This window comes from Podarcis erhardii (genome assembly GCF_964252035.2).
Source record: "Podarcis erhardii genome assembly, chromosome: 1".
NCBI classification, from domain to species: domain Eukaryota; kingdom Metazoa; phylum Chordata; class Lepidosauria; order Squamata; family Lacertidae; genus Podarcis; species Podarcis erhardii.
In genome coordinates this window covers 79,720,718-79,733,133 of record NC_138497.1, presented here as the reverse complement: position 1 = coordinate 79,733,133, position 12,416 = coordinate 79,720,718, and the positions used below count along the sequence as shown (strand labels likewise).

Genomic DNA, 12,416 nt, shown 5'->3' with positions numbered 1-12,416 from the left:
TTTCTTCCAAAGCAAAAATAGAAAAGTTTCGGCAAATGAAAAAGATCACATTAGAATTTCAAGACAAAGGAATCCCTACTCACATTCACTCTTCTTGCTAATACTGTGGTCCCCTGTGTTTTGCATTGTGGCAAGGCAAATTTGGGTACTGAAAGGGGGAGGGATAAGAGCTGTGCTAATTTGCCCTGCAACTAATATTCTGAATCAGATTTTGATTGTCTTTCCTTTCTTTCTTTACCAGTTTTTTTATCATTAGCACTTCTACAACACATTAGGTATAAAACAAGAATATAATTACATTTTAATGAATAGATACTAGGATGAATTCAAAAATTCTGGATTAATCTACATTCATTTAGGGATGAAAAGACAACAACCAGTAAACAAGAAGAAAGTTTCTGCTACCTTTTATGGGGGGGGGGGCTTTTCTTGCACTGACCTAGATTGAGGTCATTATTTCAAATATCACATCACATATCATACAGTAAAAATATCCCCGGGGGGGGGGGGAGATTGTTTTCTAGACAGATCAACACCCTGAAAGCCTTTTCTGATTACAGTAGTACAGGCTAGGCCTTACTATCCTTAGTTTACAGAAATATTTTCACAATTTATAATCTGTGACCAGAGAGCAAAGCCAGGATGAATTGGGTTAATAAGAATTACCAAGTGGACTTTGGTGGGTTGGTAGATGGAGGGGACAGAACAGCGGTCTGACACTAATGACCCGGGTGTCACGCTTCAGAGAGACTTCTTAGCATAACACAATGCTTCAAAATGTCTAGGCATAAAGTCTGACTCCTTCAGAAGAAAGTAACTGCAAAACCTTTAAAATGATAAATGGGGCGGTGGAGAGAGATACAACCCCACATTTGATAATTCCCTGTGTTGCATTTCATCCCTAACTATAGCTTCGAAAATATTTAAATTAGAAACATGTCTAAAAATAGGGAAATAGTTCAGATTTTTGTAATTATGTAATTATGCCTCAGGGTCATTAAGCAAATCCTGAAGAGATAATACCAAACCACAAAATTGGTTTTTAAAGAGAATTAGCAACTTCCACACGTGGATGCCAGTGGTTCTTTGCTTCACTCTCTGCTGGAACCTTGTAATCCGTATTAATCTACTGTTCGTTCAAGGAAAGTTAACTTTTTTCCCAATGAAGTCCTAAATTTGCTTTCAATTCTTTTATGTTCCTTAACTCTGCAGCAGCCGATTCTGTAGACCTAAGATACATTATTTCCACATAAACTATGTGAAATCTGCTGTATTTCTCATCTTTCTTCACTCCCCCCCCACTCCTTACCCTTTTGCACATGCTGCCAAACTAACTTAGCAAAAAGTTTTAAAAGCTGGGAACAATGCTACCACAGGGTGCCAAATTTGCAGTGAAAGCCCCAAAGGCTGTTGTCACGCAAAGTTTGACAGGCCTTGCCAAATGGTTTCTTCAGGATATAAACTGCTTGTGAAGTGACTGAGTCCTTTGTATTTACAGCTGAATGCTGCAGATGGGAAGGTCTCTGCCAAGAAAGAGTAACTGCTGTTTTTGCCATGTGAAGGTTTAACATACATAAATAAGGAGCACACTCACTCCTAACGTGCAAGGCAATGTTTAGCTGCTTTAGGAGCGGGGGTGGGGGGTGGGCCTTCCACCTCAAGGAACTGGGTAGGTAAAAAGAGTTTTATTTTCTGAAAGTAACATAGTGTTGGAGAAGCATCATGATATGCAATGGAATGAACAAAACTACCAACTGAGCATCCTTGTCTATAGATTAAACTGGGTAACTCTCCCCCTCCCCCCAAAAAAAACTTATTATAAGCCCCCCCCCCCGACCTGAAGGCCCAGGAGCTTTTTTGTGGAAGGTCCTTGACCAAAGATTCATTGGAATCTGTACCCTGTAATATTCTAAATATTGGGAGCATTTAAATTCAAATATAAGAAACTACAATAATCTCTTTACTCTATTCCAGGAGAAGGAGTCCTATGAATAAGAAACAGATTAACAAGGACACCTCTTTACAAGTTCCAATATCCAGTGAATAAATAATAGTATGCTTTATTTACACAGCACCCAAAAGTAGGTGCTTTATCATCATTGTGCTGGGTTAGGGCAATTTCTAAAGATTTGAGAAATTGGGGCCAATCCCCTCGGGGAGAAGCATATCTCAGTGGAAGGTCACATGCATTTCAATGAAGACACAGTTCTGGACTACACAGACCACTGATCTGACACAGTTTAAAGCAGCTTCATATCAATGAGGCGCTCAAATTTCATTCTCTCATCATCTTTTAAACTCAAAAAACCCACTTACAAAAAGAAACAGTGATGTGCCTCATTTAGGAAGCAGACTAGTAGAGCAAAGTATGTGAGCGACTAACTGTTTCTCACCTTCAAACCTCTAACTCAAAACAAATAAAGCCAAAACTCATGAGTGAAAAACCAGAATTTTGGAACTATCAGACCTTGCCTCATAAGCATGTAAATAGAAACATTAGCACACTTTTTCCTGCTGTTAAGTTATTCCCTTAATGTCCTAATCTGTTTTTCCTTTACACTCTCCTAAAAGGCATTTAGTATTAGGTGTTTTGACAGAGGGGAAAGTCCTCTGAACACCATATAGAGATGTTCAAGCATTCCTACAGCTGGCTTGGCGGCTATGTATCAGAAGACATATTTTACTGAACTTATTTACATCTACTATTGCATAAAGTTAGCAAGTCTTGAAGTTACACAAAACCCTTCCATCCATCTGTATGAGGACAGCTAAACAAACTACGTGTGCAGAACAAAACAAGACAACTCTGCTGAAACATCTCAAAAAGAACAATATTTGCTTAAAAAAACCTTTCTCCAAGTTTCAACACATTCAAGAATGAGCCAAAGACTCAGTTAAGTAAGTTTTACAATAACAGTTTAGTTCCAATTACTCTTCTGATTCCTGGGTCAGGGTCTATTAAAATTAATTCAGTTGCAACGATACAGTCACAGATCTTTATTGCATCCACACCTTAACTCCCATTTATAGAACTCTGTAGCTCTTGGAATTTCAACCAGTTCAGAAACCATTTGTGGTAAAAATAGATCATTTCCAAGAAAACAAAGATGAGCCAATGTGGCAATATGAGTAATACTCATAGTAGCTCAAGAGAGTTAGTTCTTATCAAAGCTGTCTGAAAAAATATATTTTTTCTAATTTACCTCAATTTTGTCAGTCTTCGCATCTCCCCAGTAAAGTTTATTTTCTTCAAGATCCAATGCCAAACCATTAGGCCACCCTAATGATGTATTCACCAGAACTTTCCTCTCAGAACCATCTAAATAAGCAGACTCAATCTTCGGATTTTCACCCCAGTCTGTCCAATACATATAGCTGTTGGGAACAAATAATAATAGGCTGTTTTACACATGCCTCCTCCTTACACACAAATATTTGATGAAAATATACTACTGCAATTTCAAGTTGTGACATTTGCTGAGAAACTTTAATTAGTAGTAGAATCTGTAATTAGCAGTCTGTGTATCCCCAGAGCTCACAAGATTCATAAATTGTCATTTTAAATAAAGGAGGAGATACAAAATCCCACTCAAGAAACCATGAAGGCTCTCACTACAACACAGGATTTGATGCTTGGCTATCCTAAATAGATAGTAATGAAGTGTATGGATTGGAAGAATGGCAGTGAATTCAGCAGAGACTAGCACCACCAATACAATATATCCTGCACTCTCAGAATATACAACATTTAAATACCTTCTTTCACAAGCCTAGAAAACAAAAGCAGAGCCATCTCTTCATTTTGTATCAATGACCAAAGATATGCAACTCTCACCCCATCACAGGATTAAGCACTATTGCTCTAGGTTCATCTAGGTTCTCCGATATAATGATCTTCCTTGATGTCCCATTCAGCCGCGTAACTTCAATGCGATCGGTACCAGTGTCGGTCCAGTACAAGTTTCTAGCCACCCAGTCTACAGCTATGCCATCAGGGTGATTTACTTCTGTCGTCACAAGGGTTTGGGCTCCTGACCCATCGAGAAAAGCCCGACGAATGGCTCTGACATCATCATCAGTCCAGTATATATAACCCTCCACAGGATCATAGTCTATCGCAATAGCATGCCTGATATTATCTATTTGCAAAATGATGTCGGTGAAATCTGGCATGTCCAAGGAAATTCTTCGTAAATCTGTTCTTCTGGCAAGCAAAAGCACTTCTTCAGCGCCTGGAAAAAGGAAGAGAATCACCAGTAAATAACCAGCAATATGGAAAATGAAGACTGATAAGTGTGGTCAAATTTTGTTCTGGCACTATGTGGCATAATAGTGAACCTGGGCTGCTCATTTCCTCAACTGATTTGAAGTACGGAGATGAGACTGTAGTGTCTGAACCCCAACACTCATCTTCACCATTCCTATACTAGTAAAAGGGAAGCAAAGCCAAAGTACAACACTGAAAAATGCAAGAAGGTGGTGATGAAGGAGCAACACTTGGGAGATTCCTTCTCTGATGTGGGCAACAGAAAATTCTGATACTCCTAATACATTCCCCCAAACATAACTTTATGAAGCCACTCTTCGCATTTTTAAAAATAGAGTTCTCTATATAGTTGAAAATACTTGAAGCAAACGTGATAAACCCAAAATACAAAATGCCCCTTGTGCTAAGAGAACTTTAAGACTTCTGCTGAGGTCACTTGTTGGATAGGTGTGCTGCGCATAGATGCTACATACAATACTATGCCTCTAGGAAACAGCTATTGGCTGAGTTGACAAGTTTTGTGGGATATGATGTCTAGACGTTTTCCCGTAGCAAATATGCTAGCAAATGAAATCATATCCTACTCTTATGAACCTTTTTTTTAAAAAAAAAAAACACGTTTATATGAAAATTCAGTATGTTTTTCCTTTTGCAATGGAATCAAATGACATTTGAGACATAACTGGGTTGTCCTCCTTTTTTCAATGTTAAAATATTACCCTTTGGGTACTTTAAAAATATTTTGCTCAACATTTGTAATACAGAAAATCATCTACTCTTGTTTGTCTAGTTTCCACTGCACCTCTTGCCACCATTATGTCTCCTCCACCAAAGGTGGACACTGGACTTTCAAATTTCAGCAGCACCTCGTGCAAGGCCAAAATTCCTCCCCTCTTATCTTCTGTTCTGCTCAATTTACCAAGTCACAGTTGTGGTGCCCTGTGGTGCCCCCTGGGCCCAGTGCAGTAGAACCGGTTGTGCTGCTCTAAATCCGTCCTTGCCTCTACCTTCTATCAAACATAACCCATCTGCCTGGAAATAGAAATCCCTCCAAGTGAGCTGTTTTCTCGCTTGGGCAGATGCTGCTCTAAGCCACAGAGGAAGGCACCATTTGGAGGATACCTCTCTGCAATATCCTGTGCCCTTGGCTCTGGGGCAGGAAGGAGAGAGACAGTGCTAGATAGCAAGTAGCACAAGGAAAGCAGGAAATGGACAAACAGCCACTACTTTCTCCATGTGGCCAGGAAATTCTATTCCTAGTTGTCTGAAGCTGGCATCCATGTGCTAGCCTCATCCTTCAGAGAGAGGGTCCAGAGGGTGGCAACATGAGAACAGGCCTTCTCTGCAGTGGCTCCCTGTCTGTGGAATGCTCTCCCCAGGGAAGTTCGCCTGCCGCCTTCATTATTCATCTTTAGGCGCCCGGCAAAAATGTTCCTTTTTAACCAGGCCTTTGGTTGACCTGATCAACATCCCATGCCCTTTTGAAATATGGCTCTTTGGGAGCGGGTATTACTGGGTTATTGCTTTTATTGTTATTTTATATACTATGACCTTTTTATGTGAACCGCCCTGAGACCTCCAGGTATAAGGCCTTGGGGGTTTTTGTATGCTTAGTACAGACCCGTATCTTGCCTATGAAAATTTCTGAAAGTGTGTAGGGTTATCCCCACACGTTTGTACTGTTAAGATTTTGTACATATTACAACACAATTATTTTGTAGTTTTATTTTCCTCTGCAGAAACATGTGAACTATCTAGACAGTTAGTGGAACATAAGTTGAAGAAAACAGAAACCTTTTACAAAAACAACACTTGAATTTGTAATACATTCCACATCTTTCAACTGCTTTTTATTCTGTGATTTGGACAAAACTGGGGTGGCAGTCGCAGGGAGGATTCAGACACCAAGGTCTTTGCAGGCTTGCAGCCTTGGGATGTTCCTGGATCTGCTGATGAACCTGGATTTTCGGGTTGCAACAGTGCTCAGGAATGCCTTTTTCCGAACTCTAACGAGTTAGGAGGTTGCAGCACTTTTCTCCAGACTCACACATCATAATCATCCATGCTTCTGTAACCGTACAGCCAAAAAAGTGGGCTGTTCAAGGGCAAGGAAATGGAGGGTGGGGAAGTAGAAAGGCCTGTGTGGCAGGGAATGGGAAGCACAAAAGTGGAATCTCCTTCCTCGCATGGTCATTTGTATCCTGCCTCAGTAGTCCCTGAAGGATTCTAAGCTAAGGAGACACAGCAAATAATACAGGCCTAATTACTGGGCTAAGAAATGTATACAGCACTCTGAATAATGCAGTGCAGGGATGGGTAATTTATAGCACACATACCAGATGCAGGCTGCCAAGTCCCTTTTACAGCTTGTGGGCTGGCGGGAGCCATGGCTGTGTGCAGCGCCTGAAATATCCCCCCGCAGGGTATGGCAGCTGACTGTGGCATTGCCACCTAAGCTCTGCAAAGTTATGTATAATCTCATAACTTTGAGAAAAGTCCAGGTGGCTCAACCAAACTGACAACAGGCACCACTGTTGCCATGACAGAGAGACATCAAGGCCTCAGAATGGGAAACAAAACTGCCCTGAAAGGCCTAATGGAAAACTGAAAAATAGCCTCTCTATAAAACAAGTTATATAATGACATGCCTCATGCTGAAGCTTCAAAGAATCTGTGAAGCATGCAAACACACACACACACACACACACACACACACCCCTTACAAGAAATAGTATGGAGGGAATATTTATTCAAAAGCAAGAACTAAATGCAAGAATGTATGGATATCTGTTTACATTCACAGTGGACCAGACAGGTGGTGCTTAATTTAATGGATAAGAGTAAACAGAATCATCATTGCCAGACTGGCTCAACTGAAGAACTAGAAAGGGTAAACCACATGTTAATATATACAGACATCAATGTGCAGACAGGAATGGAACAGCTCAGAGCTTTTGCAAAGCCCCTTTGGATGAAACTGATTATCTGGTCCCATTTTGGTTTGGATTCAAGCCTGGGTACGGCACCAAAACCACCTTGGTTGCCGGGATGGATGACCTCTGTAGAGAAAGACACATTGAGTGTGCAACCTTCTCATCTTTCCTTTACCTCCTGCCAGCATTTGATACCATCTACCATGATATTTTACTGCACTGACTTTGTGGGTTAGATGGAGGAGACCTGTTAATTGGGCCCCCAAGCAGTTTAGGGCATTAAAGGCAAGTAACAGCACAATGCGGGTGGCGCTGTGGCCTAAACCACAGAGCCTAGGGCTTGCCGATCAGAAGGTCAGCGGTTCGAATCCCTGCGACGGAGTGAGTTCCTGTTGCTCCTACTCCTGCCAACCTACCACTTCAAAAGCACGTTAAAGTGCAAGTAGATAAATAGGTACTGCTCCAGTGGGAAGGTAAAGGGCATTTCCGTGTGCTGCTTTGGTTCACCAGAAGCAGCTTAGTCATGCTGGCCACATGACCTGGAAGCTGTACACTGGCTCCCTTGGCCAGTAAAGCGAGATGAGCGCCGCAACCCCAGAGTCGTCCATGACTGGACCGAATGGTCAGGGGTCCCTTTACCTTTACCTAACAGCACCTTGTACTGGTGCTGCAGGTAGAAGAATTCTGCCCCTACCTGCCCTGTCTGCTCCACCTCATGGCACATCTGCCAGGCCTTTTCCATTTAACTCCCCCCCCCATGCCTTTTTATAAAGCTTCTGGATGAGGTAACTACTGACTGGTGAGCTTGACATTGACACCAGGGAAGGCCTTGAACAGATAATTCAACAGTCAGTCTGTTAGCATTTAGAAAAGGATGCTATGATTACTAAGACCCAGCATAGATTTCTCAGAAATTAAGTCATGCCAGACCAATCTGATTTCTTTTTTTGATGGAATTCCAAACTTGGTGGATCAGGAAAATCCTGTGGACATAGTGTATCTTGATTTCAGTAAGGCTTTTGACAAAGTCCCCCATGATTTTTTTGTGAGGAAGCTGGTAAAATGTGGGTTGAATGAAATAACTGTTAGGTGGATTTGTAGTTGGTTGACTGACCGAACCCAAAGTGTACTCATTAATGGTTCCTCATCATCCTGGGGAAAAGTGACAAGTGGGGTGCTGCAGGGTTCTGTCCTGGGCCCGTTGTTGTTTAACATATTTATAAATGACTTGGACGAAGGAATTGAGGGGATGCTCAGCAGATTTGCAGATGACACCACCTGGGAGGGGTAGCTAATGCCACAGAAGAGGGAAACAGAATTCAAAATGACCTTAACAGGTTGCAGAACTGGGCACAAGCTAACAAAATGAATGTCAATAGGGACAAATGTAAGGTTCTGCACTTAGGCAGGAAGAACCAGATGCGCAAATATAGGTTGGGGGACACCTGGCTTACTAGCAGTACATGTGAAAAGGATCTAGGGGTCTTGGTGGACCACAAGCTTAACATGAGTCAACAGTGTGATGCAGCAGCAAAAAAAGCTAATGCTATTCTAGGCTTCATTAACAGATGTATAGTGTCACCTTGGGCCAGTCATTGCATCTCAGCCTACCCTACCTCACAGGGTTGTTGTGGGGATTAAATGAGGAGGGAGAAAAGTATGCATGGTTCCCTCAGCTCCTTGGGAAAAAGTGGGATATAAATGCAGTGAATGACTGAATGACTTAATATTTAGGGTATCTGCAATCATTGGAAGAAGGAAAAAAGAGGGGTGAGTATGCACATACAGCCTAATGGCCCTTTCCAATGCAGAGAAACATGCATGTACACACGCACATCCCACCTCTACACAATTTCTCCAGCTTCCTTCCCACAATGAAGATAGTCCCACACATTTTCGAAGAAGCCACCTCGTGCCAATTTCTTATTTATGGAAACACCCTCCGGGCTCCTTTTTACATCTTCACAACTGTCACTTCACATATATGTTGACACCAACACACACACATGCTCACACGTACCCTATTCCTTATCAAGATGCCCAACTGGAGTCCAATGCAATTGGTAGTCCAGGCTGCGACTGCTTCCATAGGAAGTGATACGCAATCCATACAGCACTTACGTACCTACAGCGCTGGATTCAAAGCAACAGTGCCTAACCAGAAATACCAACCACTCCCCTAGAAAAACTAAAACAGTGCAAGAACCCTCTCAAACTGCTGTTGTGGTGGTAACTCTAGGGAAAGCAGCTGGAGTACATAAACTGAAGTTTCCAACAACATGCTGAGCTACAAATACCAGATAGTACACGGTAGCCAAGTTTTCCCCGGTGTTGTTTAAAAGCCTATAAAATGCTAAGAACCTGAAGGGTTGGCTTGCATGTGTTGTTGTTGTTGTTGTTGTTGTTATTTTAATTAATGACATAATAACCTTTGGTTCAGAGGAGACAAACAGAGGTAGGACACACTGTTCCAAAAAGTCATTTAGTGGCCACTACCAGACAATACCAATTTGCACGGTGACATTGGAAATGGAGTTTTCTCAGGGACGCCGACTTATAAAAAATATTGGGAGGGCGGGGGCCCATACCGACTTATAAAAAATATTGGGGGGGCCCAAGACCTCCCTTCGCTGCTGCTGGGGGAACAAAAGGGGCGAGCCCCGGGCTGCCCCGTCCTTAAGTGAACCTGTGAGGGCCCGCCCTTTGCGGCAGCCGATTGGCTGCCGCCGTGGGCGGTGAATATTAATGAGCTAGGGGGAATCCCCGCTTCTCGCGGGGCTGACGCCAGCCCCGCGAGATTGTTGATGGGTCGAGAGCCCGCAACCCCACCCCCTCTCTAGATCGGGAGTGGCTTTGTTTTAACTCATTACTGAATGTATTTTAAAAGGTAACTATCGTCAAACAAGGAAAATAAAAAATACCAACATAATTTTGTGATTTTACAAAGCATAATATAACTAATAATTTTCTTAAATTATTGGGGGGGCGGAGCCCCCCCAAACGAATTTTTGAGGGGGCTCGGGCCCCCTCAGGCCCCATGGAGTCGGCGCCTATGAGTTTTCTACATTTTATATGTTTTACCAAGATTCTAAATGAAATTCAGAGTAATTAAGGCTCATTGCGTAAAGGGACTGTGTGGTGTCTCTGCAACTTCCAACGTGGTTCGGGCAGCAAAGAGAGTGCTGGTTGTGAAATATTTTATTTGGGGTGGGGGGTGGGGTGCAACCAGGACACTTTTCTTATTCAAATTTACACTTTCTGGACTATCACCGAACTCACTTCTAACCTGTTGTGCTGCACACAGACTTTGAAGGAATACCAATGCTGAGTAATTTTAAAATGCTTTAAAAAAAAGCAATGCAAAATACAAACTGAAGCACATTTCTGAAACACAGAGCACATTCAACACAGGATACAAAACGCAGAAAGATAGAGGGTGACACAGGGGCACTAATCCTCAATTTAACCCGGGAAGAAGTACTCATCTGGGGCCTGACTCATCCTGAACTCAGACAGCTGGGCCTAGCTGCTGTTGCTCTGACCTCTGTTCTCCAAAACAGCAAAGGCTGGATTCATGCTGCCTCCAACAAAGGTGAGCCAAGGAATAAACTCTGCTTCCTTCAATGAGCAAGATTAAAAAAAAAAAAAAAAATCCATGCAATATAAAACAGACCAGAAAATGAATGCGTTCCTAAAATTAAGTGCATTCAACTTTCTCCAAATGAATTTCAAAGAAACTGTCATTTAACTTACCTTTCAAAGAATAAAAAAAATCTTAAATACAGTGGTACCTCGGGTTAAGTACTTAATTCGTTCCAGAGGTCTGTTCTTAACCTGAAACTGTTCTTAACCTGAAGCACCACTTTAGCTAATGGGGCCTCCCGCTGCCACCACGCTGCCAGAGCATGATTTCTGTTCTCATCCTGAAGCAAAGTTCTTAACCCGCGGTACTATTTCTGGCATAGCGGAGTCTGTAACCTGAAGCGTATGTAACCTGAAGCGTATGTAACCCGAGGTACCACTGTACAATCATTTTCGAGAACTACAGTGTTGTGTCTCTGACTTCTCCCTCACTAATAATTCAATCACATATCCTCCATTTGCTGGTCTGTCCACACCACCACTTACAATGCCTTAATAGGTCCCTAACCATGATTTGGCATTTAACATATTCCAAAAATTTCACCTTTCATTTAAGTCAAAGGAAATGTCTGTTCATAGAGCTATGGCACTAGTGATCATTGTGAAGAATTATACTGTGAAAATGCAAGCCTGAAATTCACATCACAAATGTAGTCAATTACAGGCAGAATTTTTTTTTGGGGGGGGGGGAGTTCACATTCCAAGTTAGCTAAGATTTTCCCACTGGCAATGGATTTTGAGACACCTGAAGGTCAGCTAATCCAAACCCCATGTCTTAAGGTAAAATTAACTGCATATAAAATAGCTTATATCAAATCCAGATGCTTAAAAGTCTAAGTTCACCAGCTAATCTGGGTTGGTGCTGGAAAATTCCTTCCTGAGCCAAAACGGGGATCCAAAGTATTATTTAAGGCAATGCATATACTCTTACTGTTTTTAAAAGTCTAAGTCTACATCCGTCAACTATTTGCCAGAAGAAAAAAACGGGGAAAAGAATGTCTATGTAACACCATATGACCCACTTAATTAGCAAGGAAAAAAATGCATAAATTCCTTATGCTTAAAAGAGGGAAGCAAGAAACCTGAACTCTTCAGACTCAGCAGACTGAAGTTACAATTTTTGTTAAAGCAACCAACCTTCTCCTTCTACCATTTCCTCACTGCGCTACTAAATTGTCTTAACATTTTCTGTTTCCATTCCCAAAAATGTAACAGATCTTTTGTCAATCGATATGACAAAACTAACATCCATACAGGCCTAGACATTTTAATGAGCTGCATTTAGGAACACCTGCTCAGTGTAACTGAATTTGAAAGGAGAAACAAACCCACAAAACACAAGTGTTGGTCCATTTATCCTCCATCCCTGAGCGCTTCTCATTTTGTAGTTAATGAAAAGCCATGCAGGAAGCAAGACAAGAGAGGGATGGTTTGTAACTGAGATAGCAGTCCCTTTAATCCATTAGGTTTACATTTTAAAATATCCAAAGTAGGTGTCGCACTTTCAGAGATCGCCGCTTTGTGCCACTATTAAAAATTCATGTTTCAGCTCTGAAAATGGCAGCTGCATTCTA

General features: G+C 41.8%; 1 protein-coding gene across 1 annotated transcript in view; it reads right to left on the bottom strand.

The window, feature by feature from the left end:
• LRP5 (LDL receptor related protein 5) overlaps positions 1-12,416 on the bottom strand; it is a 121,956-nt gene that overhangs the window by 51,563 nt on the left and 57,977 nt on the right. Inside the window, exons 6-7 of the mRNA XM_081843583.1 lie at positions 3,836-4,232; positions 3,204-3,375 (exon numbers count right to left, since the gene is read on the bottom strand). Coding sequence (XP_081699709.1) covers positions 3,204-3,375; positions 3,836-4,232 — 569 coding nt within the window. The remainder of the gene's footprint in view (positions 1-3,203; positions 3,376-3,835; positions 4,233-12,416) is intronic.